Genomic DNA, 26,461 nt, shown 5'->3' with positions numbered 1-26,461 from the left:
CATACCAAGTCAGACTTGCTTGCACCATAAGTGGAAAACCACAGATATCAGATGGGCCCTTGATACTCTCTGGCAGCTCTATTTGCTTTCTCAGTATGTTTGCTCTCCTACTCTCCCACAGCACTGTGCCAAGCCTTCAACTCTCCTCCACTCTCAGTTGATGACCTTCCCTCCTGCTGCATGGGGAAAATAGAAGCCATAAGACAAATACTACTTCATTTGACTATCATACAATATACGACTACCCATTTTCCCTACCTTTTCTTTAATTCAATGGAAGAAGTTTCTTTGCTTCTGTTAAAGGCAACCCCTGTGATTGGGTTACACGTCCCCTCCACGGTGGCTTTCCCAAGGACTTTCCTTCTGCAATTTCTCTCTTCTCTCTGCATCTTTGGTTCTTCCCTAACACGACTCCCCAAGGATCCTCACCCTCTTCCAAGGGTATTCATGCCCTTGTATATCTCCTTCCATTAGTGTGGGTGGAACTTATGACCCAGTACTAACCAACAGAATATGCCAAAAATAATGGCGTACTGTTGCTGTGATTATAGTGAATTATGAGAGATTCTACCTTCCTAAGACAGGCGCTAAGATTCCCCTTGCTGGCTTGATGAAGTAAGAGGCCGTATTGAGGAAGTTCAAGTGACAAAGCACTATGGGGAGTAAAAGTGTGGGTGGAGCAAAGGGGATCCAAGCAATAGCCAGCAAGAAGCTGGGACCGTCAAACCTGCAAATGCATGGGAATGAATTCTGCTCACAACCTGAATGAACTTAGAAATGCATTCTTCCCCAGTTAAGCCTTCTGGTGAAAACAGCACACTTAACACCTTGACTGCAGCCTTGTGAGACTCTGCAACAGACCCAGTTAAGTGGAACCTGATTCTTAACCCATAGATACTGTGAGAACTGCTGTAAGCCAAAAAGTTTGTGGTGATTTGTCACACAGCAATGGAAAATGAAGGCATCCCCCTCCCCCAAAAGAAATTCCCATAATGCTGTAGACCTTACACTAGAGTCTACTGTGCCCTATGTTAAAAAAAAATATAGACCATATGCCCTCCAGATAGTCCCTCTCTCTGCTCTCTTTTCCAATAAAACTTGTTAAGAGGGTTTTTCAGATGTGTCACTATGTTCTCACCTCCCATTCAGTGAGAGGTGAGGACATCACTGCCTTTGCATTCTGCCTTTGCATTCTTTAGTCAAGAATACCAATAAGCTCCACATTATCTAATCTAAGTGGATATATCTCTATGCCTATCTTATTCAACATCCCAGTAGTATTCAACAGTTCAGCACTCTCCACCTTTTGAACTATTTCTTCTTGGCTTATGGGACTTTACATTCTCTGGTTTCCATCAATTTGTTTGGCTGCTGCTTCTCATTCATCTTTGCTGGCTTCTCCTCCTACACCCAAACTTAAATAGTGACGTGTCCAAGTCTGGCCCAAGGCTGTCCTCCTTTGACCTACACTCCCTTTCTAGTCCCCAGCTTTAAATGACATCAACATGCTACCGACTCCCAAATTTTTCTCTCTAGCCCTGACCTCTCCCCTCAGCTCCACATCCTACAGCCAGCTGCCTAATTGCATCTCCATTTGCATGTCTAATTGTCATCTCAGTCTTAACATGACCAAAAAGAACACTTGATTTTTCTTTCGCAAAATTGGTTGTTCCCCCAGTTTTCCCAATCTCAGCAAATGGCACATTTAACAAACCTCTACACTGGGGCCTCTCATTCCTTCACCCTCCTCCCCTGAGCCATCAGCAAGTCCTTACAGGCTGATCTTCACAAAAGATCCCGAATCTGTCCACTCCTCTCTAACTCCACTCCTGTCAACCTAGTTAGTCCAAACTGCCCTCACCTCTCACCAGACTGCAGCAGTAGCCACCCAACTGGTCTCCTTGCTTCTCCCTGCTGCCTTCTATACTCTATACAGCAGGATTTTTTTTAAAAATGCAAATCACCTCGTACGCCTTTACTGCCTACGACTTGCCAAAAACTTCATACTCTACTTTAGAAAGGCCCACCAAGCCCTATGTTGCTGGCTCCTACCTGCCTCCCTGACATATCTTGTACCTACCAAGTTCCAGCCACATTCACCTTTTTCTCCTTCCCGCCTCAAGACTTTTGCAACTGTTATTCCCTCTGCTGGAAAGATCTTCCCAAACTGCACGTGTCAGGCCTCAGATCAAATGTCCCTTCCTCATGGAAGTCTACCCCATACCACAGCAGCTTTCTCTTCTTTCGCCTAGACTCTGTGACATCATTATTTCCCTCATAGCACGCAATCACAATCTCAAGTGCCATACTTGTTTGTTGTTGCTATGACTCTTTTCACTAGATGTGTGCATCTGGAAGGCGCTCACAGCTACGTTCTAGAAGAGTACCTCACACACTGGAGGTGCTCAATAAATATTTGAATACATGAATGCATCAGTATATGCATAAGTTGTTGACACTGTATATGCATTCGAATAAAATATTAGGAAAAAATGACCTATTAGAAAATCTCTTCAGAGGCAGTGTCAAGATGTCATGAAAGCAGTAAAAAATAAAAATAATTATACCTCAAACTATTCAATGTATACATTACAGCAAAGCTGTGGGCAAACAATGCTATAAAATGAAGCCCATTTTTAAAGAATTTAACAGAAATTTGTCTGGAGATGTAAACAATCTTTTTTGATAATGTGAATCATCACACCCTAGTTATTCTGTTTCCATAGGTTTGATTTTTTTTCCTACATTGGGTTTACTTTGATCACAGAGCATAAATTACAATTAATTTTTCTGTCAGTATTTCTGGGCAAAAACACTAAGGAATCACTACTCGCGTTACTCAGTGTCACTGATGCATGTGACTTAATTCCAATCCCAGCTATATCCTGTAGCCATACAATGCAGGCTTTTTAGCAGACCATGGTAATGAGTAGCTCATGGTCTGGATTCCAACAAGCAACTGTCAAAAACTATCATCCCGAATGACTACTTGCTGAAAATTTCTCACTCCCAGAGCCCGTACTTCCAGGGTGGTCTAGGAAACAAATTTGTGCCTATGTCTATTCTGGGATATTCTAAATGCTGATGTTTAGCATTTCTTTGGAATTGCAATTTCATGCTTTGAGGAGTTTTTTTTTTTTCCCCCAAGCCCCAGAAGATAAATAGTCTCTATTAAGCTCACTTGTTTATGTATTTCTTTTCTTCCTGATATACCACTATCCTCTGAAAACTCCAGTAAATAGTTACTCAGTTGATTTTAAGAACCACTCTTGAGGAAAAACACTAACTTCATCGCTTACCACTTGCTGCCCTCAAAACTTCTTAGCAACATACACTGTGCATGAACCTCAACGTGGTTTGCTTTGTCCAATCGCATGCCTGAAAGCCCAGCCAGTCAGTTGTGTAATAATAAACCCCTTATCTCCTGAAGATACACAAACGGAAAAATCTCTCTGTGCTTCAGTGCACAAGAGACTTCACTAGAATTCTCGGCAGAAATTCACATCCATTTTAAATGCCAAATTATCACCCCCCCCCCCCACTTTTCCCAATTTCCTCTTTTTTCCCCATTTGCAATTCCGAGGAGGGAAAAAAACCCAAAGGCTAAACAATGTCGAGTTTAAATGGGGGGGTCGGGGGGGCCGGGAGGGTCGGGAATGCCAAAAGCTGCCAGCTAAATGCAGGTAGAAACCAAGGGCTTGGTTTTTGCTTTGGGCTTACCGGTTCCCTTACAAACATCTGTGATGGAAACTCATCAACAATTGTTCTTGGATGAAGAAGGGATTGAGAGATTGACAAGAGAAGCTGCTTGCTAGTTTCAATAAGCTTGGCTAGCCCTCAGAATACGGAGAATACTCCTGCTTCCTCGGGGAAGAATAAAATCTCACTCCCTCTCTTACCTCGCGCGTCCCCACCCGGCGTAAACCCGCGCCTACCTCGTCCCATCTCCAAGTTCCCTACCTCACTGGGGAGAAGTGTCCTTTTCCTGCACCCACACGAGACAACAAACCCGACCCGGCCTTTGAGGAACTGGGGGGCGGGGGAGACCGCCTCGAAAAGGTGCTGGGGGCCCGAGGTGTGAGCTAACCAGTTCCCTCGCTCTGCACCGGCGCCGCCTGACACACCCCTCCCGGCCCGGCCTCCACCGGTCGCCAGTCCCCGGCCTCAGCTCGCTCCTAGCCCCGGGGCCGGGGCCCGTCTCCCTCCCCGGGCCGGCGGGTCCCGCGCGCGCCGCTGTGCCCAGCACGCACCTTCAACGCGCCCCGGGCCGGGCCCTTGAGGACCGCGCGGCCGGGGCCGAGGGGCAGGAAGCGCTCCTCGCTGTCCTCCTCGTCTTCGTCGCCGTCCACCACCTCGACGACCACCTCCTCGTCCTCGTCTTCCTCGTCGTCATCCTCCTCCTCCGCGCCCCCTCGGGGCTTCTCCTCCACCCGCCCGAGCCCCCTCCGCCGCCTGCTCCCGCCTTCCTCGTCCTCGTCTTCCTCCCCCAGAAGCAGCAGCACGGGCGACGAGGCGGCGGCGGCCCCGGCGGCCCGAGGGGGGCCGGTCCCGGCGCTGCGCGGCGGCGGCAGCGGCGGCCTCCAGCTCTCTGGGGCCGGGGCCGGGGCCGGGCCCGGGCCGAGGGGCGGGAGCCCGGGCAAGGTGCCTTCCTTGGCGGGCGCGGGTCCGGGCGCCTGCAGCGTGGCGCCCCCCCGGCGGCTGCCCAGGCTGGAGCGCTTGGCTAGACGCCGCGCCTGCATGCCTGACCGCGGGCTGCCAGCCGCGGCTCGGAGCCGGAGAGTTTGTCACCTCCTCCTCCTCCTCCTTCCCCTCCTCTTCCTCCCCGGGCGGCCGCTGTGGTCGCAGGCGCCCGGGGCGCGGGGCTGCGGGGCGCTGCGGGAGCCGCCTCCCCGGGCTTGCAGCTGCCACTGGCTGCAGAGGCGCGGGCGCCGCCTTCGCTGGACCGGCCCGCGGGGACGCCGGCGGCCGGCAGCTACGGCGGGGCGGCGCGGCGGCCGCGGGCGGGGGTGGGTGTGAGCGAGCGGCGCGCTGCCGCCTCCGCCGCCGCCGCCGCTGCCGCCCGGGAGCCGCGGGCCGCGCTGCGCTCCATGCGGCCGGCGGCCGGGCCCGCGCGCGCCTCTCCCGGCCCGCTGCGCCCGCGCGGTCCGGGCCTACAGCTGCCGTCCCTCGGCGCGAGCTGTTTGTGTTGAGTGTTTTCCACCACCGCCCCCCTCTTCCCGAGCCATTCCTCGCAGCTCTCCGGTCCCCCCGTTCAGACAAAACCCGGACTGGATTTATTTTCCCTACCCACAGCCTCCGCAAATCTGGTGCTTCTAAGCATTTGGCCCAGACGCTGGGGCAAACGCTAACCCGCAGCTGATTATTCCTTCTGCAGGGTGGGCGGAAGACTTTGCTGGAAGTAAGGCTGTTGGTCAAACTCAAGAGTTTGAAGGAAGAGATTTGCCGCAAGTCGTTTCAATGGTCTCTGCGGTGCATGGCGACGACTCTTGTCCTTCTGTGAAATCCGGGGAGGTGTACCAATCTGAGATTTGGGGCCACTTCCCAATATGAATCATCCGGCTCACTTGGGTTTTCAAGATACCGTTTCATGACATTGCCTGCCAATCTTAGTCTTCGACAGAACCAATCTAGGCCCTGTCCATTGAGCTCTCTTGGCACTGTGCTAAGTCTGTAAGTCTTTCAGCTTTCAAGCCTGCATGCTTACCTTAAGTACCTGATTATAACGGCCCCCTTCCAGGAAGCTTTCGGCTTCACCATTCAGTCCGTAGACCTCTGGCACTACTGAGGCCTTTGGAGAAACAAACCGGGGCAATGGTTCAAGATGGCCTGAGTTTGTTATTTTTAAAAGCTGATATGAAGTAAGTGTCTGGAAACCAAGCACATAACTAGGTTACCATATAACTAACGACACTGAGGATTTCCAGGTGTGGCAAAGATAAGTCAGGTGCTACCGTTTGGGTTTAGGCTATATAGTAAGCCATACTCTCTACATACAAATCCTATGCCAAATTCCATCTTTGTAGCTGATGGCTGAGGAGGATCTAACTCATCAAATACTCAGGCAGATGCCGTCACCAGGCCAATGTAAAAGATGTCCTCACCGTCAGCTTCCTTTTGTTGTAATTACTGTAGGAGATTTAACATCATGTGCCCTGTTAGACACTTGAAGGGAGCTCATTAAATGCTCACTTACGGTGTCTTGCAACTGGTGAACATTTCCACTGGGATGATGACAAAGATTCTAAAATGAACTTTTTGTTCTCCCTGAATCAGATTAGCTTCCTGATATACCTATTTCAGGTAATGACACTCTCATTATAATCAGTCAGGCCCAAAATAGCGGTATCATTTTAACTCCCTTCTCTACCTTATCCCTAGAGGCTGTTTTGCCCACAAGTCCAATCCATTGTTCTCTCTGAAATGCCTCTTGCATCCACCCCTTCATTTCCATTTCCACAGTTCCTATGGCATTTCATGACTTCAAACATCAAAGTTTCTAACAGAGCTCTCTATACCCAGTTTCTCGGCAGCACACCCTCCCCTAAGCCCCCTCCAGACCCCACCACCAGATACATCTTCGCAAACTCCATTTGGATTATAGCATTTCTTGGTTGAACTTTTCATTTGTAGTTATTCCATTCAAGAATTCGGAGAGAGAAAATAGTTTGAGCATTTTAGGAGATGGGTGTGTTTGATCAAAGCATACAACAGAAGGGGCCAGCCAAGAACAGAACTAATCAGCATCAGTTATTTCCAAAGAATGAAAAGAGTCACTGAAGTGGTTTCATCCCAAATGCAAAAAGTCTACTGTGGTCGATTTGGGAGATGATTTTAGAGAGAGGAAGCAGGGTCCTTCTCTGATCAGGAAGAATAAAGATCAAGGGCAAGGAGCTGGCTGACAGGTATGGGGACGGCGATAACAGGGAGCAAAGCTGGAGCTCCTGGATGGCTCAGCTGGTTAAGAATCAGACTTGGGCTCAGGTCATGGTCTCGGGTCTCACAGTTCATGAGTTCAAGCCCCACATGGGGCTCTCCCCTGTCAGCATGGAGCCCACTTCAGATCCTCTGTGCCCCTCTCTCTCTGCCCCTCCCCTCTCCCAAAAATAAAGGGAGCAAAGCTGTGAGACAAGTAGGCTAATGATTAGGTACATGCTCTCAGGAGCCAGAGTGCTTGGGTTTGAATCTTGGCTGTAGAACTTACCAGGTACATGCCTTTAGTCACTGCCTCTCTGTGCCTCAGTTTCCTCATCTGTAAGATGGGGATAATAGTAGCACCTACCTAATAATAAAGTTCTTTTGTATGATAATGGGTTAATATGTGCAATTATCTTAGAAGAGTGCCTGGTACAAGGAAGGTCTATATAAGGACTTGTAATAGTCAATGTATTGATGGCAGTATATAAACACAATAGCTTGGGTTACTCTCAAAGGATAACAAGGTAGATCTCTTTTTAGCAAACTAAGAACTGTTAATAACTGTCAATAACTAGCAACAATAGCTTTTAAAAGCCTGATTACATCTTATCAAGGGGCTATGGTCAGGCCAAGGATAAAGCTTTTTGTGTCTGAAATTACCCTAGCTGAAAGAATGTAAATGTTTTCCTGAGAACTGAGCAGAAAAACAGAGCTAAGTGAGTGAGCGACTGGTGTGTGTGGATTGGTAGAAGAGGTACTAATTTACACTATTGTACTTTCTTTCAAAATTGCTATATATCTTTGAAATCAGCTTGTTCTTTATCTCAGGCCACCTCAGCAGAGCTCATACACACCTATTCCCTGGCCCCTTTGGGTCTAAGTGAATTCCCTCTGAATGGGAGAAAAAGATTGGCCTTAATATTGGGACCATTAAGTGAAAGCTAATGTCACAAAAGCACTTTGGATCAATCTAGGCTTTGAAGGATCAGAAGGTTCTAGATGGGCAGGAAAAGCAGCATTGTGCAGGCCACTGAAGACCAGCCTCATGAAATAAGAGGACATTTAGTGGGAAGTAAGATCGAATTACCTAATTCAATAGGAATCAAGAAATACCTCATGATGGGCTTATGACACACTGTGCTCATGGGGTAGGAAGTCAAAAAATATCTCATGATGCCAAGCAAATGGAGAGAAGTCATTGCTGCTTTGTCCCCCATGTTCCCTAAACGTAGCACATTTTTACTTCCAAAACTAGGAACGCTTACCACCAAGGATGAAGTGTGCCTCTAAGCCATAGGATAAAGAAGGAACATCTTCCAGACAGTCTAATTTAACAGGTCATCGTCTGAAACATTCCATCATTCATTCAGTATGTATTTATTGAGCCCCGATGAGGGCCAAACCTTTTCTGGGCACTGGTATGCAGCAGTGAACAAAATAGCCCTCAGTGAGGAGGGAAGTAGGCAATAACCAAAGAAAATAAATGAATTGTATGGTTTCATAGATCCAATAAGTGCTATAGAGAAAAATAAAGCAGAGGAGGGGGTAAAGAGTGCGGGAAGTTTAACATAAAGAAATAACATTTCATATTTATTTACTATGTTTAATTTCTTATTTATTATTATATGACAATTGTATTTATAATTATATATAATTATATTTACTACAATTTATTATTATATGTATTTCATATGTATAATATTTCATATATACTTACCATAAATAAATATCTTAAAACAAACATAAGAATAATATGAAGTTTAACATAAAATCTGAATGAAAACTCGCGGCAGCCAACATGTCAAGCATTACATTGAACTCCATCTTCTTAGCCTTGGATAGGATCCATTCTCTGGATCCCGTATGCTTTGGCTGAACAGTTTGAGAAGCGCCAATGAGGAAGACCAAGAATGGGTTTCACAGCAAGTGTCACTCCTTAACCACAGAACGACTGACTGCCTCATGACTGATTTCTTGTAATCTTAAAGGATTCTTGAAACTTTGAGTTCTGAGCCCCAAAGATACCAAGAGCAATTTAAAAAAAGTTTAATGTTTATTTATTTTAATTTTTCTTTTTTTTTTTTAACATTTATTTATTTTTGAGACAGAGAGAGACAGAGCATGAACAGGGGAGGGGCAGAGAGAGAGGGAGTCACAGAACCGGAAGCAGGCTCCAGGCTCTGGGCCATCAGCCCAGAGCCTGATGCGGGGCTTGAACTCACAGACCACAAGATTGTGACCTGAGCCGAAGTCAGACACTCAACCGACTGAGCCACCCAGGCGCTCCTATTTTAATTTTTCTAATGTTTATTTTTGAGAGAGAATGAGATAGAGTGCGAGCAGGAGACACAGAATCTGAAGGAGGCTCCAGGCTCTGAGCTGTCAGCACAGAGCCTGATGTGGGGGCTCAAACCCATGGACCCTGAGATCATGACCTGAGCAGAAGCCTGACACTTAACCGACTGAGCCACCCAGGGGCCCCCCAGAGCGATTTTTAAATATATGTATCTGAGAAACTGTAGCAAAAAAAACCAAAAACCAAAAAACAAAAAACAACTCATGCTCAGTTTGACATTCTGTTCAATGTTCTTAAATTCAGTCTTCAGAAAAACAATAATCATGCTCCCTCAGAAATACAACAGACTTTTACTAATCAGCAATAGCTCTTTCTTGTCTTTTTGAACCTTAAATAGTTGGATTCTTTGAGAATAGTAGCTCCTTTTAAAAATTATTTTAAAACTAAAAGTAAAATTTGGCCCTTAAGCTGTTTATAAAAGTAAGATTAGGTTAGTTTTTCCACACTTCTGGGAAACTTAAAAATAATTTCAGATGATGACTGTCATCCCACCATATGAAAAATAGATTAAGGCTAAGAGAATCCCTCATTTATTACAACCTTCAGGCTGAAAGTCTAAGTCAAGCATAAACCTCCACCCAGATAAATGTTTGTTCCATAAGCAATTAACTTAAACCCTCTTTAACTACATGATACACTTTCAACACGGTTCTTTAAAATACCTCCCAGAGTCTTGAATTTCTTTTTAAGCAAGTATAAAAATGATAGAATAACTGTCTTTTTAAATATAACACATATTTGCTATTTTGGTGTGTATGTGGTGTGTGTGTGTGTGTGTGTGTGTGTGTGTGTGTGTGTGACCACTTTAAGACCTCTCAGATCGGCACTTGAAAGCAATGGAAAGAACATGGGACTGGGGTCCCAGAGGCTTGGATCCAAATCCTGTTCTGGGGATTCCTAGCCACGAGATGCTAGTTAAGTCCCCTAATCTCTGAAGGGTCCACAACCCTAAGATGAACAAGTTATACTCTTTCAGGTCTTCCAGCTCTTGAATTCCATGATATGAGCTATTGACCTAAAGTCTGTTTTGTGATTAAGCCAAATGCCCGTTATTAAAATCCACAAATGAGTCTAATGTGTATCACTACAAAGGTATGCGCGTATGTTTATTTACAGACATCTCTTCTAAGCTAGTTTGAAGTGCTGTATCTTAAGACCACAATCTGTTTCTGTCAACATCACCCTTAATATCATGGGTCCTCTCTGCTTTCCTGGGAATGCAAAAATTTTGAAATTATGCATACGCTTGGTACCATCTTATTTTACCAGTTATCGTTCCAATTTTTGTATATGTGCTGCTGAAGCAAGCACTTAGTTTACCAGTTATCTTTGGTGATAAGATGCTCTAATGGCTACAAACCAAGTAGTTGCTATTTTATATTATTTGTATTAATGTCCCTTTCTACAAAGTGAGGATTGCTTTAGCCTAAATGTATATTTACTTCCTCCTAGTGATATTTGCATATCTCTGAAGCTTTTCTCTCATCTTCTTTTCCTACATGTTTTTTTTCCTCCCAGCCTCCTTGTTTTTTTCCTCCCAGTCTCCTCCAATTACTTGGTACAAGTAACTGAAATCCTCCTCACCCTAAAGGAAAAAAGAGGGGAAGGGATTTACCAGCCCTGGGTAATTGAACCACAGATGAGCGTGAGCTTGGGGAAAATTAGATCACAGGGCTTACGTGATGTATCGTCCTCTGTCTTTCCGTCTCTATCTCCCTCTGAGTGTGTTTATGTCATGTGTTTCATGATCTGGTCAGCTAGAACCAGGTCTGTAGGCAGCCTTGGCCACACACGCGTCAGCCTTCGACCATGGGCAGGGGAGCTCTTGGCCATTTCAGGCCTGCCTTGTGAACCCACATCTGTGGCCCAGAGGAGTGTTGTGATTGGAGGTCTTCACCAGGCCACGTGGTGAAGGGAAAAAAGGATGGTCATTGTATTGAGCAATTAAAAAAAACATAAAAGGAGGCAGCTGGGTCACCCAGTCGGTTAATCAGGTTAAGCTTCAGGACCCTTGGTTTCAGCTTAGGTCATGATCTCGCGCTTTCCTGAGTTCAAGCCTGGCATGGGGCTCCACCTCACAGGGCAGAGTCTTCTTGGGATTCTCTGTCTCCCTTTCTCTCTGCCTCTCTCCACTGGCCCTACCTCTGTCTGTCTCAAAATAAAGAAATAAACTTAAAAAAAAAAACCTAAAAGACCATCAGGTGTTAATAAATATAACCAATACCATCCAAAATCTGAAACATAGAAACAGTCCGGAGGGGGGAAAAAAAATCACATCTTATCTCCCTACCCAGAGACAATTCTGTTATTGCTTTCATATATTTATTTTAATTTCTTTCCTATGTATCATCGGGGTTTTTTGTTTGTTTGTTTCATATTGTTTTCCACCTGGTTTTATAATGTAAGCTTTTCTCTCACACACTGCACTATAACTTATAGATGGATTACGAGCCAGTAGAAAAAAATAAATCATGAAAATATTACAAGAAAATGTGCATAAATATTTTTATGATCTCTGGGGGAATGACAGCCATTTAAAAAACGATACAAGTCAGAGCCATGGCAAAAGCTGGTAAATTTGACCACAAAAAACCATTTAAACTTTATGACAAATGCACCACTAAAAAGTTTTAAAATAAGTGAAAGATGATTAGAAAACATTTTTGATATAAAACCAAGAATTAATATATACCAAAATACAACTACTTCAGTATTATTAAAACAATTATACGTAATATTCACCTGTCAGACAGAAATCTTAAAGCTTTGATAATATTCAGTGTTACTGAGAGTATGGATAAATGGCTACTTGTAGATACTGTTGTGATATCAATCATAATTCTAAAATGCACTTGTCATCTGAAGTCAGCAATTCCACTTGTTGCTAAATATCCTGAAGAAACATTGGTACATGAGCACCAAGAAGCACAGGGAGACTTGCTACAGCACTGGTTCTAAGAGCAAAATATTGAAAACAACATAAAGAGTCAGCCAAAGGAGACTTGTTTAGAAAGAAGCCTTTGACAATGTGTGGGACACTATGTGGTGGCTGAAAATAGTGAGGGAAGTCATTGTGTCACGTAAGAACAAGGGCCCAGATTTGAAGTGAAAGGGGCAGGTTACAAAATAACATTTAAACATGATCTCATTTGTGTGGAAAGCAAAACCACACGAAATATGCTATATACGCCTACATAGTGTGATTTCAGATGGAGAAAAGGATAGATGGATAGGAAAGTGTCCAACGATATCTTCCAACCTCCAGGAGGTGAATGGGATTGAGGGAAGAGGCAAAGGACGTCCCCCACTTTCTGTATTTTTGACTTAAAAATACAGAGTTCACTTTAAAATAAAGAGTGAAAACTCTTCATGGCATAATTCTTAGTACAGAATTTTCTGTCAAGCCATTGTGCCACGATTTCACCACATCTTGGTATTTTATTTTTATTTTTTTTTAATGTTAATTTATTATTTTGAGAATGAGAGAGAGAAACAGAGACAGAGCGTGAACAGGGAAGAGGCAGAGAGACAGAGACAGAGAATCCAAAGCAGGCTCCAGGCTCTAAGCTGTTAGCACAGAGCCCAATGCGGGGCTTGAACACACAAACTGAGATCATGACCTGAGCGGAAGTCAGACGCTCAACTGACTGAGCCACCCAGGGGCCCCACGCCTTGCTATTTTAGATAGAGTGCCATCAACCTTTGTATAGAAAGTATTATACATTTTTTTGGATTCTTTCTTTAGGCTCAGAGCCAGAAGTGGAATTAGTGGCCAGAGAGCGTGCACATTTTCTTGCTACATTTTACTAGACGGCTTTCCAAAGGAGTTGCCACAATTTACATTCTGACAACCATGAGAAAGTGGTTGGTTTCCTGCATTCGCCCTTGCTTTGATCATGTCACACTCTTTCCATCTTTCCCTCTCTTTGCTACTCTGATAAATGTTCCATCAAACCTCATTTTGTTTTAATTTATTTCTTTGATCATTAATGAAGAAAAGTATTTCCCCATGTGTTCAAGTTTTAGTTCCCCCTCTGCAAATTCTTTTCTTATCCTTTGTCCATATGCCTGTAAGAGTCTGGATTTTCCTTTCCACTTGTATAAGCTCTCCATAATAAAAATCCTATTGTCATATTTTTTTGCAAATACTTCTCTAGTATTTTGCAAATACTTGCCATATTCTTTGCAAATGTTTCTCTAAATTTCTTTGTTATCTTACCCAAACCTTTAGATTTACTCATGGGCTCTTCTAACCACCCCCCCCCTTTTTTGGCTGATCTTATTTACAAATTCATATCACTGTTTACCTTCAAATTTTGTACTAGTAGCCTTTGCTAGATTTCATCCCTTATCATTTCCCTTCAATTTTTGTTTTCTTTTTAAAATTTTTTTGCTGCAAAACTTCATTTTAATGTTGTTTATATGCTTATCCAACATAATAATTTCCTTACAGTCCAAGATGTACTGTTGCTGGGATGAATTCTTAACATTAAGTTTTCAGATCTGATTATCATTTACTTAGTTATTGATTACATGCCTTCCTGTTCTGTACCTTAATTAAAACCTCATGCTTAACCTTTCCATCCTAATAGAAATATTTCCAAGTTTAACTCAGCATCATCACCACCGTAATATCTCTCGTAAATAATCTTCTCAGAATATTAAACCTAACCCCTTTCACATTTTTAACATAATACAAGTGTAAGCACACAGTGTTCGCCTGCTGGCACATTCTGCAACAACAGAAATGGCCTATATCTGCACCGTACAATATGGTAGCCACTAGCCTCATGTAGCCATGGAGACCTTGAAATGTGGCTAGTACAAATGAGGAACTAAATTTTTCATTGTATTTAATTTTAATTAAGTTTAGTAGCTCTGTGTAGCGAGTGGCTATGTTGTTGGACAGTGCAGGCTCAGACCTTTCCCAAGCCTTTTTCGCTTTTCAGATTCATTTTTAGGTGAACCCGGCTAACCTAATTAAGAACACAGAAATCACACTTTGCCGCAAATCCAAAATCAATACTACCATGTTTTCTCATCTACCTACCTACTTTTAAAAACCTAACATTTTTCAATTGTTAGCTTATATTTAACACTTCTCATTCATTACCTTCATCGGGCTTCCAATTAGGCTATTTTCAGGTTTGAGGGTGGAGAGCTGTTGAAAGCTCCTGGCCTATTTTTATCGACACCATTTTAGTTCCTATGTTTGTTATTTTATTCTCAAATTATTCCAGGGGAAGAAGTACCTGAATTAACCCCAGCAACCTATAATAAGAGTCTGGAAAGCCATAAAATATAATGAGATGTCAGCACATGCCCCTGGGATTTCTTAAATGCTAATTGTAAATTTCTTTTCCTTGTTGTTATTGTTATGCCTGTTAATATGGGGGGAAATGGGAAACAGAATTTTGTAAAGCATCTAAAAATTCCTCAGTGCTCACCATATCGTACTAGGCAATAGAATTTTCCCTAAACTGTGGTAGGTGTGAGGACTGTCCATCTGACCCACAGGCACGGATGAAGGAGGGCTGGGGGTGCGGAACAGCAGCCTTGGTCGTCTTCCATGCCTTTTACTATGGTACAGAGGTTACTTGCAATTTTTTTTCTCTCATCGCTGTTAAAGCCATGTCTGTCCCACCACCTCCTATTTATAAACCCCACTCTCCCCACGCCCCTGGTCGATCCATCTGTTTACCTAGTCACAGCCACTACCGACACTCTGTGTCTTGCTTCCTCTTGCCACATGGCAGGCAAAGCTGACTTTCAAGACTGTCGGCCTTAACTGAAATTTCAAACAAAACCTTACAAATACTGTTGTTTCTCACTCCTTCCCTAAGGTTGAGAGGGGAGAAGAGAAAAAGACAAAACAAAACAAAATAAAAAAACAAAAAGGAAAAGAAAAGGAAGGAGAAGAAAGAGGAGGAGACAAGAAGGGTGAGCCACCAGAAAATGTAAGAGTTGTCTTGGCTGTTTGGTAATTTACTATTTTTATATGGTAATCCACACATAAAAGGTTTTCTTCTGTTTAGCTTAAGTGTATCCTTCAGAAATTTCGGGTTTCCCCCTTTATTCAATTCTCAGCGAAGAGTAAAAATAGCTAGTTATGGTGTAGGGTGCCTGGGTGGCTCAGTCTGTTGAGCTTCCAACTTCAGCTAAGGTCATGATCTCACAGCTCATGAGTTTGAGCCCCACGTTGGGCTCTGTACTGAGCTCAGAGCCTGGAGCCTGCTTCGGATTCTGTGTCTCCCTCTCTCTGCCCCAACCCGTTCGCATTCTGTCTCTGTCTCTCTCAAAAAAATAAACATAAAAAAATTGTTAAAAAATCGATATAAAAATAACGATTTTTACTCTTCACTATTTTTTTCTAAATCTTCCCCCAAAGATTTCCTTTTTCTTCCCCGCCCCCTCCCGCATAGGTTTTCAATACAGTTTCAATTTCACCCTTGTTGTTTTAGGAGGTTTTTTTTATACTTCCACATGATCCTACTATTAGTGATATTTTCCTACTGCTTTAAATGCCTTTCTCCCATTCTCACTTCATGTGCAGTGTGTTGTCCTCAGTGGTCTCTTTATCCCTTTTACATACCTTGCAAATCATGAGTCATTCCCTACCCAAGATTTTCTAGACTCTAAAACTCTGATGTCAGTCTAAGTATATGAGCTACCATCTTTTAGAGCTACCGTCTTTCAGTTCGTGTTGTTTAGGCGCATAGGTATTCCCGGCCAGGATTTGCTACATAATTTGTGGGCCTCGATGTAATATGAACCTGTGGGGCTTTTTGTTCAAAATTATCTCAGATTTCAAGACAGGGATAGCAGAACATTAGACCAAACATGGGCTCTTCTAAGCACGAGGTCTTGAGTGATAGCTCGCATGCCATGACGTGAGCCTTGTTTCCAGCTTTATCATATGACACTGGGAAGGGTGGGTACAATCACTCGAGGCAAAATTTCGTGTCTTAGGGGTCTCCTCCACTTCCTTTTATCCAGATTCTTTTCTTTCCTTGGAGAAGGAGAGCCCAGTGTTTGGAGTTGAGTGTTATTTTGTGCTCGGGCCTACAGGGATTCAGAACTTACCTGTCTACCAGCACTCTGCATCTTGTTGGGGAAACCAAAGAATTTTGAGCAGCAGAGGAATGTGGTTCAATGTGCATGTTAGGAAAGTTACTTTGGCAGCAGCATGGAAGATAGAAATGAAGAGAGTCTGAACAAAGCTGCAACAGAGGGTAAAGTGAAAAGAGGGTAGTTATGAGAAATACATGCAAAGCAGAAATCAACAAAACCTGGTGTCCAGTAGGATTGGGCTGCACCAGAGAAGGAGCCAACAACAACTGTCTGGTTCAGACTCATGGAACCAGGTTGATCTTAGTGATAGTTACAGAGGTAGGAGAAGCAGGAGGGAAGCAGGCTGGGTGGAGAAGAGAGCGCTATTTGGGAAAATGTTGAGTTTGAGGTGCTCTTGGGCATCAGGATCCGGTTGTACAATAGTTTTTTTTGACATTTAAGAGCTAGATTTAGAAAGGGTATACTGATTTAGAAGCTGTGCTGGTCCCTGGCCAGTTTGCCATCGTGTATTTCCCCTGCTCTGCTCTTTACAAGAGGTTGCTGACCTCTACAGGCTCTGTCTCAGGCTTGCTTCTCAAGAGCTGTTGCCTGGGTTTGGCCAGACAGGCACTGGTGGGCTTGAATAAGGCAGAAGCTAGGAAATTTCTCCCCCTTCTCTGCTCTAGGGTGTCCCTCCACCAGGCTCCTCTCCTCCATGGCTCCAGTGCTCCCACACAAACCAGTGGCTCTAATTCCCATGGGCCGCACAGCCATAGTATAATCCCACCTTTTCCTTTTACCCCTCTAGCCAGCGGGTGGCAGCTTCCTGTCACTAATTTCTGGGTTGTCTCAACACCCCTTGTTTGTTTTCTCAGTTCTTCATCACCTGTGGGAACGAAATTCCTTGTATGTTTAAATTTAGAATGTTTTTTCTTTTCCTGCCTGATACAGGACTCATTAACATACATAGATGTTTGCTAAAGTAATTGAATGTGTTTTGAGACTGTAGATGAGGACTGAAAATTGAGCCAGTTTGGTAACAAGCTGGCGATATTAACAAAAGCATTTCCAGGGGACTCCTGAGGGTGGAAGCCAGATCATGGTGGATTTTTTTTAACGTCTGAGAATTTAAGAAAGTGAGGAGTACACATTTTGGGTTTTAATTTTTTTTCTAGAAATTTAACTACTAAAGGAAGGAAGGAAGGAGACTGTATAAAGAGGATTTTTGAAGAGGAGAAAGATTTGGGTATGATTAAAATAAAAGAAAGAAGAAATAGGAATTAAGAGAGGTAAGTGAAGAAGAAAGATCCTAATGGTAGGAGTCGTAAGATCCAGATCCCAGTAGATGTGTTGACCATGTATAGGCAGAGGGTCATTTATTTGTCTCTTGTAAGAGAAAGGGCCTCAAGAATGATGTAGATACAGACATTTTGGGAGGCAGAAGGCCAGATGAGAATTTGATTTAGTTCATATCCAAAGGCTTCTGTGTTCTCTGTGAACTAGCAGAGGGTATGCTGGGAGGTTTACAAAGAGTGGTGGAGATTGGGGCTAGCCTCTAAGGGGGATGGAAGAAATAGCAGATACAGGTCAGGGCCAAGTCACTGCAGGACTGAGTGATGTTTTCCACCTTCTCTCAGAGCTGGTAGAGGAGTGAGTAGGCACACACATTTCATATGTAGCTGTGGTTCTCCGTGGACCAGCAGAATCACCTGGAAACCTACCAGGTGTGCAAAATCCAAAGCCAAGCCCCAGACCTACTGAATCAGGAAACAGGCGGTTGATTTCCAGCAATCTGTGTTTTAAGAAGCTCTCCAGGTAATTTTGACACACTCTACAGTTTGAGAACTGCTGTGTAGACTGTGGCCACCAGAGGTGTGGTCTGCAGACAAGCAACTAATTTGAAATGCAGAATCTCAGCCCTTCCTCTCCTGAGATAAGAATCTGAATTTTAACAAGATCCCCAGGCGGTTTGTATGTACATTTAGTTAAGAAGAACTGAACTTGGTGGTTTATTCTCACCAAGGGGTTTTGGATATTTGTAGATTAGCCACTGATTCTTGAAGGCCTAAACCGGATGGTAAGTTTTAGGGGAGTAATTTCAGGTTCGATTTAGATGGTAGGGTATATATCATATTTGGAAGCTAAGAACCCCTTCTGAAATCACGTAGCTGCACATTTCAAAAGACACCATAAAGCTGCATGTTCTGCCTCGTTCCATGGATTACACATGAGACCAAATTGAAAAATACAGAACCAGATCTGTTCAAACACAGCCCTGAAGTCTAGTCCTTCAGCAAAGGTTATTGAGTGTCTACAGTGAGGGCTTTGCTGGACTCCGAGATGCTCAGATCATTACCCTGTCCTTTTACTAGAGAGCTCTCATCTACCTGAGGACACTGACAGAGGAACACATTACTTCAATGTATCTGGGAAGGACAAGATCCTGATCCACAAGCAGATCACAGAGGAGCAAGCCAGATGGCCAGGATGGGTCAGGGAAGGCTCGTGGGATGAGGTCCTGCCAAAGTCAAGTGTCACAGGGTGACTGGGGTTCCACCAAATGGTGAAGTGGCAGGAGGGACATTCCAGAGGGAGACAGCCTGAGGAGCAAAGGCACAGGGCCTGCACAGGAGTTTGGGAACGCTACATGGGGGATGGGGACACATTCATTGCAAGGCCAGGACACATTTCATTAAAATAACGGCTCTTTTTGACATATTCAGTCCAAAGTCTTGTCTTGGAGCACAACTCTTTGTGTGGGACCACAGCCAAGCTGGCGTGAGGGAAGGATCCCCACACTTCCTACAGGAACCAACAGTCCAGAGAGAGGAAGGTCACAATGTGTTAGACGATCTATGGAGAAACCCCTCTGCTGTCACATTCTCTCTTCTCAATGCAGAAATCATGATTTCAGTGCCCCAGAACAATGGGAATACTCGTGTTGGAAGCATTTGGCCATCTTATTTCTCCACTCAAATCTACGTGCCTACAGGCACCCTGAAGTGTACCCAAGCCAGCAACACCAGCCTTCTCTCTGCATCTCCTGGGTGACACAGTCTCCACTTCACTCCTGTCAGAATACACCAGAATGAACATCTGAGAATTGTTCCCCAAGTACCTCAGCTCTTCTCCCTTTGCGGGGGATGGGTACGAGGCCCAAGGCCCACGTGTATTCTGCCTGCCATTCTTTAGCTGTTACATATTTCTGCTGAAATGCATGATACTTTATCTCCTAAATCATCCCTCAAGAAAGAGGCAGATAGCTTACATTTGAACTTTATGACACCTCTCATTTTATAGGGTTGCTTCCTCAAATACTTAATTTGATCAGTGGAGGCAAAGAAATGTAGCTTAGATTTGGAGGTTTTCCTGGGGTCACCAGTGCTGGGCGTTGCTGAAAACAAGACTTCTAAACATCACCTTACAAAGCAAGGTCGTGTGTGATTTTGGTGTGGGGCTCACAAGCCGCCGATGGATTTCTGTGGTTGGGATAAAGTGTCCAGATCAACGTCATAGACACATCTACACGGCTCAGCAGTCAGTGAATGTCATGTGCTCTGGAAAACTGTTAGAAGACTGGAAATGTGGTTCCAGTGGCAGAAAAGACACTGTTGTAGAAGACCCATGAGGAAACTTTGAATAAAAAAGACTCAAAGAGGGGCGCCTGGGTGGCTCAGTCGGCTGAGTGCCCGACTTCAGCTCAGGTCACCATCTCGCGGCTTGTGAGTTCGAGTCCCACGTTGGGCTCTGTGCTGAGAGCTCAGAGCCTGGAGCCTGCTTCGGATTCTGTGTCTCCCTCTCTCTCTGCCCCTCTCCTGCTCATGCTCTGTCTCTCCCTCTCTCTCAAAAATAAATAAACATTAAAAAAATTTTTTTTAAAGACTCAAAGAGTGTGAGAATGGAAAATGCAATTTTTTAAACAAATTATTATTTTATACAATGCTTACTTTAAAATATTTGCCTATTGGGGCACCTGGGTGGCTCAATTGGTTAAGCATCTGACTATAGCTCAGGTCATGATCTCATGGTTTGTGAGTTTGAGTCCCGCATGAGCTTGAGCCTCACTTTGGGTGAACACAAGGCTGCTTCCGGTAAGCCCTGCTTTTCTCTCTCTCTCCCTCTCTCTCTGTCTCTCTGCCCCTTGTGGGATTCTCTCTCTCCCTTTCTTTCTCTGCCCCTCATGGGATTTTCTCTCTTTCCCCCTCTCTCTACCCCCCTCAAAACATAAGATAAAATATTTGTCTACAGTTTATTTAATGAATAGTGTTTTTACTTAGTTACACAAACAATAAAGTCCAGTTCCATCTACCCATTGAGTAAATAACTCCTATATCTGATGCCCTGCTCTACTTGGATGTTATAATCAGCATCACAAATATAACATGACCAAAACAGAATTCTTGGTTTTCTTGGCAGAGTGGTTCTTTCTACGGTTTTGCTCCTTGCAGTAAATGGCACTGCAATTTACCCAGTACCTTATGACAAAAACCTAGAAATCATTCTTGACTCCCTTTTCTCCTATATCCCAGCTTTCTCCTCAAAACGGATCTTAAAGTTAACCAAACTACCACTCCCACCACGACCATGTTTATCTAGCGTCCATCATCTCTAAGTTGGACTACATGCTAGTCTCCTAACTAGTCCTATGGCTTTCACTCGTGTCTTCCTGCAGGCAGACCTTCTCACAGCAGCCAAATTGCCTGAAACACATAAAACCAAGTCTACCTCTCTTCTGTCCAACAGCCTCTGATGAGTTCCCAGCACACTCAGAAGAAATCTAAATTTCCTTGAGAGTCCTAGAAGACGCCGAATTATCTGGCCCCACCCCACCTCTCACTAACCTGCTCTCCTGTGTCTCTTCTATCTATGCCACCTTCTCAGTCTTCCTTGATCACACCAAGCTCCTGGTCATGTCTGGCTGTCACACCTCCAGTCCGTCTGCCAGAATGTCCCTCTTCAGATCTCAGCATGGCCTGCTGGCTCTTGTGCCTTCCCTCAGGTTCTACTCAACTCTCACCACCTTTTCTCACCACCATGCTAAAACTGCTCTCCAAATCTGATGTGTGTGTGTGTGTGTGTGTGTGTGTGTGTGTGTGTGTGTGTTTTCCTTTGGAGCACTTATTACCAGCAGCTAGAGTGTAAGCTCCATGAATCAGAGATCACAACCTTTTTGCTCATCCCTGTGTCCCTAGAACGGTGCCTACAATTCATAGACGTTCAAATGCTTCTTTCCTAAATTTACAGTAGTACCTAACTGTCCCATCAATATCTCTATAGGAATGATTCTCCGTGCTAGTGGGCTGGCGGATTTATTTTTGCATCTTTTTGTTCAAAGGTCTAGCGGTTCTCAAATTTTACCATTCCTCAAAATCACCTGGGGGGTTTAGTTTATGAAACCACAGATTCATGGCTCACGATCTCAGCTTCTGAATCAGAAAGACGTGGGGTAGGGCTGGAAGTCTTGCACCCTAACAAGTTGCTGGGTGCTGCTGGTGCTGTGATCCAGAGAGAGAGACCATGCACGTGAGTGAGTGGGGGAGGGGCAGAAGGAGAGGGACAGAGAGAACCTTTTTTTTTAAGTTTATTTATTTTGAGAGAGAGAGAGAGAGAGAGAAAGAAAGACAGACACAGAGTGAGCACAAGTGGGGGAGGGGGGGCAGAGGGGAGAGAGAGAGTCCCCAGCAGGCTATACGCTGAGTACGGAGCCCAATGTAGGATTCCATCTCACGACTATGAGATCATGACCTGAGGCAAAACCAAGAGTTGGATGCTTAACTGACTGTTAACTGACCAGGTGCCCCCAGATACCATACGTTAAGAACATGAGAAACACGTGCATCACTTGTCCCCTCCAGCATGTCACTCCTTCACACCTTTCTCCTCCCGACCCCATTACCCTTCTGCAATTGCCGGTAGCACCATGGAAAGCCAGTAGGACTGCGCCTGGGCTTTGCTCCCCTCTGTAGAAGGGCAATCATGTGAGATAAAGCACGTGAGGAAGAAGGCACCCACTTCCCTTCTCCCAGGATTGTGTGCTGTCGTTGTCAGGCTCTCTTAAATGTTTGTGAACCATTATACATCCTAATGATGTCAAAATTCGTAAAGGAGTGCTTTTCACCCTCGGGCCCTGCCAGGTGTTAAGACAGTGTGTCCTGTGCCTTATAGAACATATTGGGGTCATCAGCACTGAGGGTTGTGTTGGCCACGGAGAGTAAAAGGGGGCTCTGTGGTAGCAATTGTGAGTCTGGGCATTGACTGATGGTTTAACTTCTGCCCTGTGCTACCCAGAGGGAACAGGAAGGAGACCCAGCTCTTCAGCTGCAGCAAAGAGAGTTCTTATTTAGTCCAGCGGGTCATGGGAGGTGGGGGAAGAGGAGAAGTTCTTGAAAGGTTTCTTATTTTAAAGGAGTGCATGTTGTGGTACGAACGTTTGTGTCCCCCAAAGATCGTAGACTGAAATCCTAACCACCAATGTGATGGCATTAGAAGGTAGGGCCTTTGCAAAGTCATGAGAGCAGAATCCTAAGTGGGATTAGTGTCTTTTATAAAAGAGGCCCCAAGGAGTGCCCTCGTCCTTTCCACCATGTGAGGACAACACAAGAGTGCCATCTATGAGGAAGCAGACTCCCTAGACATTGAATCTGCTCATGCCTTGATCTTAGACTTCCCAGCATCCAAAACAGTGAGAAATAACTATCTGTTGTTTAAAAGCCATGCAGTCTCTGCTACTTTGTTACAGATGCCAGGGGTGCCTGGGTGGCTCAGTTGGGTTAAGCGTTGGACTTTAGCTCAGGTGATGATCTCAGGTTCATGGGTTGCAGCCCTGCATCGGGATCTGTGCTGATAGCTTCGAGCCTGGAGCTGCTTCAAATTCTGTGTCTCCCTCTCTCTCTCCTGCTTATGCACCTACTCTCTCTCTCTCAGAAATAAATAAACTTAAGAAAATTTTATATAGATGCCAGAACAGAGGTTGTGTGTGTGTGTGTGTGTGTGTGTGTGTTTTAACTTCCACTTAGATTGATCAGCCTGGAGCACATTGGGTTCTGTAAGAGGCTTGCATATTTCTTCCCCACCCCAAGCCTTTTTCATGCACATTCAAATTTGAGTGATAATTCTGAGTCCCATTTTTCTTCTGCTTGCAGGGATAGTCTATCACTCATTCCCCAGAGTTAAATCATTAAATACAATGCTCTTGGTGGTATGTCCACCAATACCCTAGCCAGAATTATTTCTGGGGGCGCCTGGGTGGCTCAGTCGGTTGGGCGGCCGACTTTGGCTCAGGTCACGATCTCGCGGTCCGTGAGTTCCAGCCCCGCGTCGGGCTCTGGGCTGATGGCTCAGAGCCTGGAGCCTGCTTCCAATTCTGTGTCTCCCTCTCTCTCTGCCCCTCCCCCATTCATGCTCTGTCTCTCTCTGTCTCAAAAATGAATAAAACGTTAAAAAAACATTAAAAAAAAAAGAATTATTTCTGATGGGCTAAGCATGCACTTAGCAATTCTTGGAACTTAGGAAATAGAAGGTTTGTGGGGAAAATGGTGGGGAGGTGGAATCGGGGAAGGACTGGGGTAAAAAAAAAAGTCATATACAAGGGACCCTCGCGATAGAACTATTCTAGTTCTTGACTGTATCTTGACTGTGGTGATCACACAAATCTACCTGTGTGATAGAATTGCGGGGAACTAATACATTTACACACGCATAAATAACTGCATGTAAAACTAGTGAAATCTGAATAAGGTGGGTGTGTCCATGTCACTACCCTCATTGTGATATTGTACTATTGTTATGCAAGATGTGATCATTAAGGGAAACTGAGTGAAGGATCCACAGGCTCTCTCTTCATTATTTCTTTGGTTTTTTTTTTTAAGCTTATTTATTTATTTTGAGAGAGAGAGAGAGCACATGCGCTCACGTGAGAAAGGGAGGAGCAGAAAGAGAGGGAGAGAGAGAATCCCAAGCAGGCTCCAGGTTCAGCGCAGAGCCTGATGTAGGGCTCCACCTCAAGACCATGAGATCATGATCTGAGGCAAAATCAAGAGTCGGTTGCTTAACTGACTGGGCCGCCCAGGCGCCCCTCTGCATCGTTTCCTACAACTGCATGTGACTCTAACCGTGACCTCAAAATAAAAATTTTTTTTTTTTTTTAATTTTTTTTTTTCAACGTTTATTTATTTTTGGGACAGAGAGAGACAGAGCATGAACGGGGGAGGGGCAGAGAGAGAGGGAGACACAGAATCGGAAACAGGCTCCAGGCTCTGAGCCATCAGCCCAGAGCCTGACGCGGGGCTCGAACTCACGGACCGCGAGATCGTGACCTGGCTGAAGTCGGACGCTTAACCGACTGCGCCACCCAGGCGCCCCTCAAAATAAAAATTTTAAAAAGAAGCAATGGAGAGGACAGGTCTATCGAACTCAGAATGTAGAATTCTGGGCAGCCAGGGCATCGAAAGGATGTTAGGAGCCCAGACAAAGGAGAAGAGCCAGATCTAAGGGAAGAGGGGCACAGAAGGGAAGACAGCATGGTCCTAATGAAAACCTCACGCTCCCCCATCCTTTACATTCCCTGCAAGGAGAATGTAATCTATCACCAAGCCATATATATATACTTTTTTTTAATGTTTTTTTTTATTTACTTTTGAGAAAGAGAGAGATAGAGTGTGAGCAGGAAAGAGGCAGAGAGAGAGGGAGACACAGCATCCGAAGCAGGCTCCAGGCTCTGAGCTGTCAGCACAGAGCCCGACGCGGGGCCCCAACTCACAGACCGCGAGATCATGACCTGAGCCGAAGTCGGTCGCGCAACCGACTGAGCCCCCCAGGCGCCCCACCGAGCCATAATTTCTAAAATGATCACCCTTCAGTTGCTGAAAGCAGTAACAACAATAGCTGACATTTGTTGAGTGCTGCCAGGCGCCAGTTCCTTTACTCGAGTTATCTCGTTTGATTTTTTCGATAGTCCTGCGGGGTAGGTACTAATTATATAGGCACCGTAGAGATGAGGAAACAGGCATGGAGAGATGAAGAGTTGCCCTAACTGGTAACTGGCAGCACCAGGATTTGTGTGGTTTCGGCAGGAGCATCACCAACGTTAGCTGCTCACTCACCGTGTGCCATGTATTTTATGCAAAAGCTTTCTCTTCATGAGGAAGAGTGTGCCTGTCATCATACCATTTTTTTTGTTTTTTCCGGAAACTTCTCCATCATGTGGTGGCATCAAATAACCCCATGTGTTTATTGTACCCTTAGGAAGTGCCAGCCACTTTCCTACACAAACTATCCCATTGAATCTTCATAACAAGTCTGGCTACGTTATCTTTATTGATAAGAAAATGGAGGCCCAGGGACGTCTTCTCCCAAAGCACACGAGGGACACCAGCAGAACCAGGGGAGGCGGTCAGGTGGGCAGACCCCAGAGCTATCATTCAGCCTCTGGACTCTGCCTCCAGCCCAGAAACTACAAACTCAAAATCATCCCATTTTCCTTAAAGGCTAGATGCTTTTCAGTCTGCTGGTGGCCACTGACCAGGCCTGAATCTGTTTTATTTTGCCTGGTAGGTACCCAATACACATCTTGCATGCTCACTTTGCAAAACACTCTGGGACCTTCCCTTGTCTTGTCAATCCATTCACTACTCAAGGCCTGGACCAGCTACTTCTATTTACATGGCTCACTACACCACCACGGCATGCACAACTCAGCGTTGAACAAGCCCTCTTTTTTTTTTTTTTTTAATTTTTTTTTTTCAACGTTTATTTATTTTTGGGACAGAGAGAGACAGAGCATGAACAGGGGAGGGGCAGAGAGAGAGGGAGACACAGAATCGGAAACAGGCTCCAGGCTCTGAGCCATCAGCCCAGAGCCTGACGTGGGGCTCGAACTCCCGGACCGCGAGATCGTGACCTGGCTGAAGTCGGACGCTTAACCGACTGCGCCACCCAGGCGCCCCAGAACAAGCCCTCTTTAACGACGGTGGCAATGACATTTTGCTTTGAAGGTTTGCAGGAAGCAATCAACATTTCTAACACATAAGGCATCTCCTCCTTCAGTTTCTCTCCCGTGTGTCACTTCCGAGCAGCTGCTGGGGGACTGAGGACTTAAATGGTTACCTATCAGCCCCCCTGAGCCAAGGGGTGACATTCTCT

General features: G+C 44.8%; 1 protein-coding gene across 2 annotated transcripts in view; it reads right to left on the bottom strand.

Annotated features, from left to right (window-relative positions):
* Window positions 1-4,955, bottom strand: part of ZNF704 (zinc finger protein 704) — a 239,806-nt gene extending 234,851 nt beyond the window's left edge. The window contains exon 1 of one of the 2 annotated variants that reach the window (XR_006706522.1): window positions 4,251-4,855. Coding sequence is in view for 1 of the 2 variants with exons in the window: in XM_045454794.1 (XP_045310750.1) it covers window positions 4,251-4,739 (489 nt within the window). In the remaining variant the exon portion in view is untranslated. Of the gene's footprint in view, window positions 1-4,250 lie in introns of both variants that reach the window. The other variant, XM_045454794.1, reaches the window with a different exon arrangement.
* Between the last annotated feature and the right edge of the window lie 21,506 nt (window positions 4,956-26,461).

This window comes from Leopardus geoffroyi, chromosome C3 (assembly GCF_018350155.1).
Source record: "Leopardus geoffroyi isolate Oge1 chromosome C3, O.geoffroyi_Oge1_pat1.0, whole genome shotgun sequence".
NCBI lineage: Eukaryota > Metazoa > Chordata > Mammalia > Carnivora > Felidae > Leopardus > Leopardus geoffroyi.
Note: the sequence above shows the minus strand (reverse complement) of the source record. Positions and strands in the feature narration are given on the sequence as shown.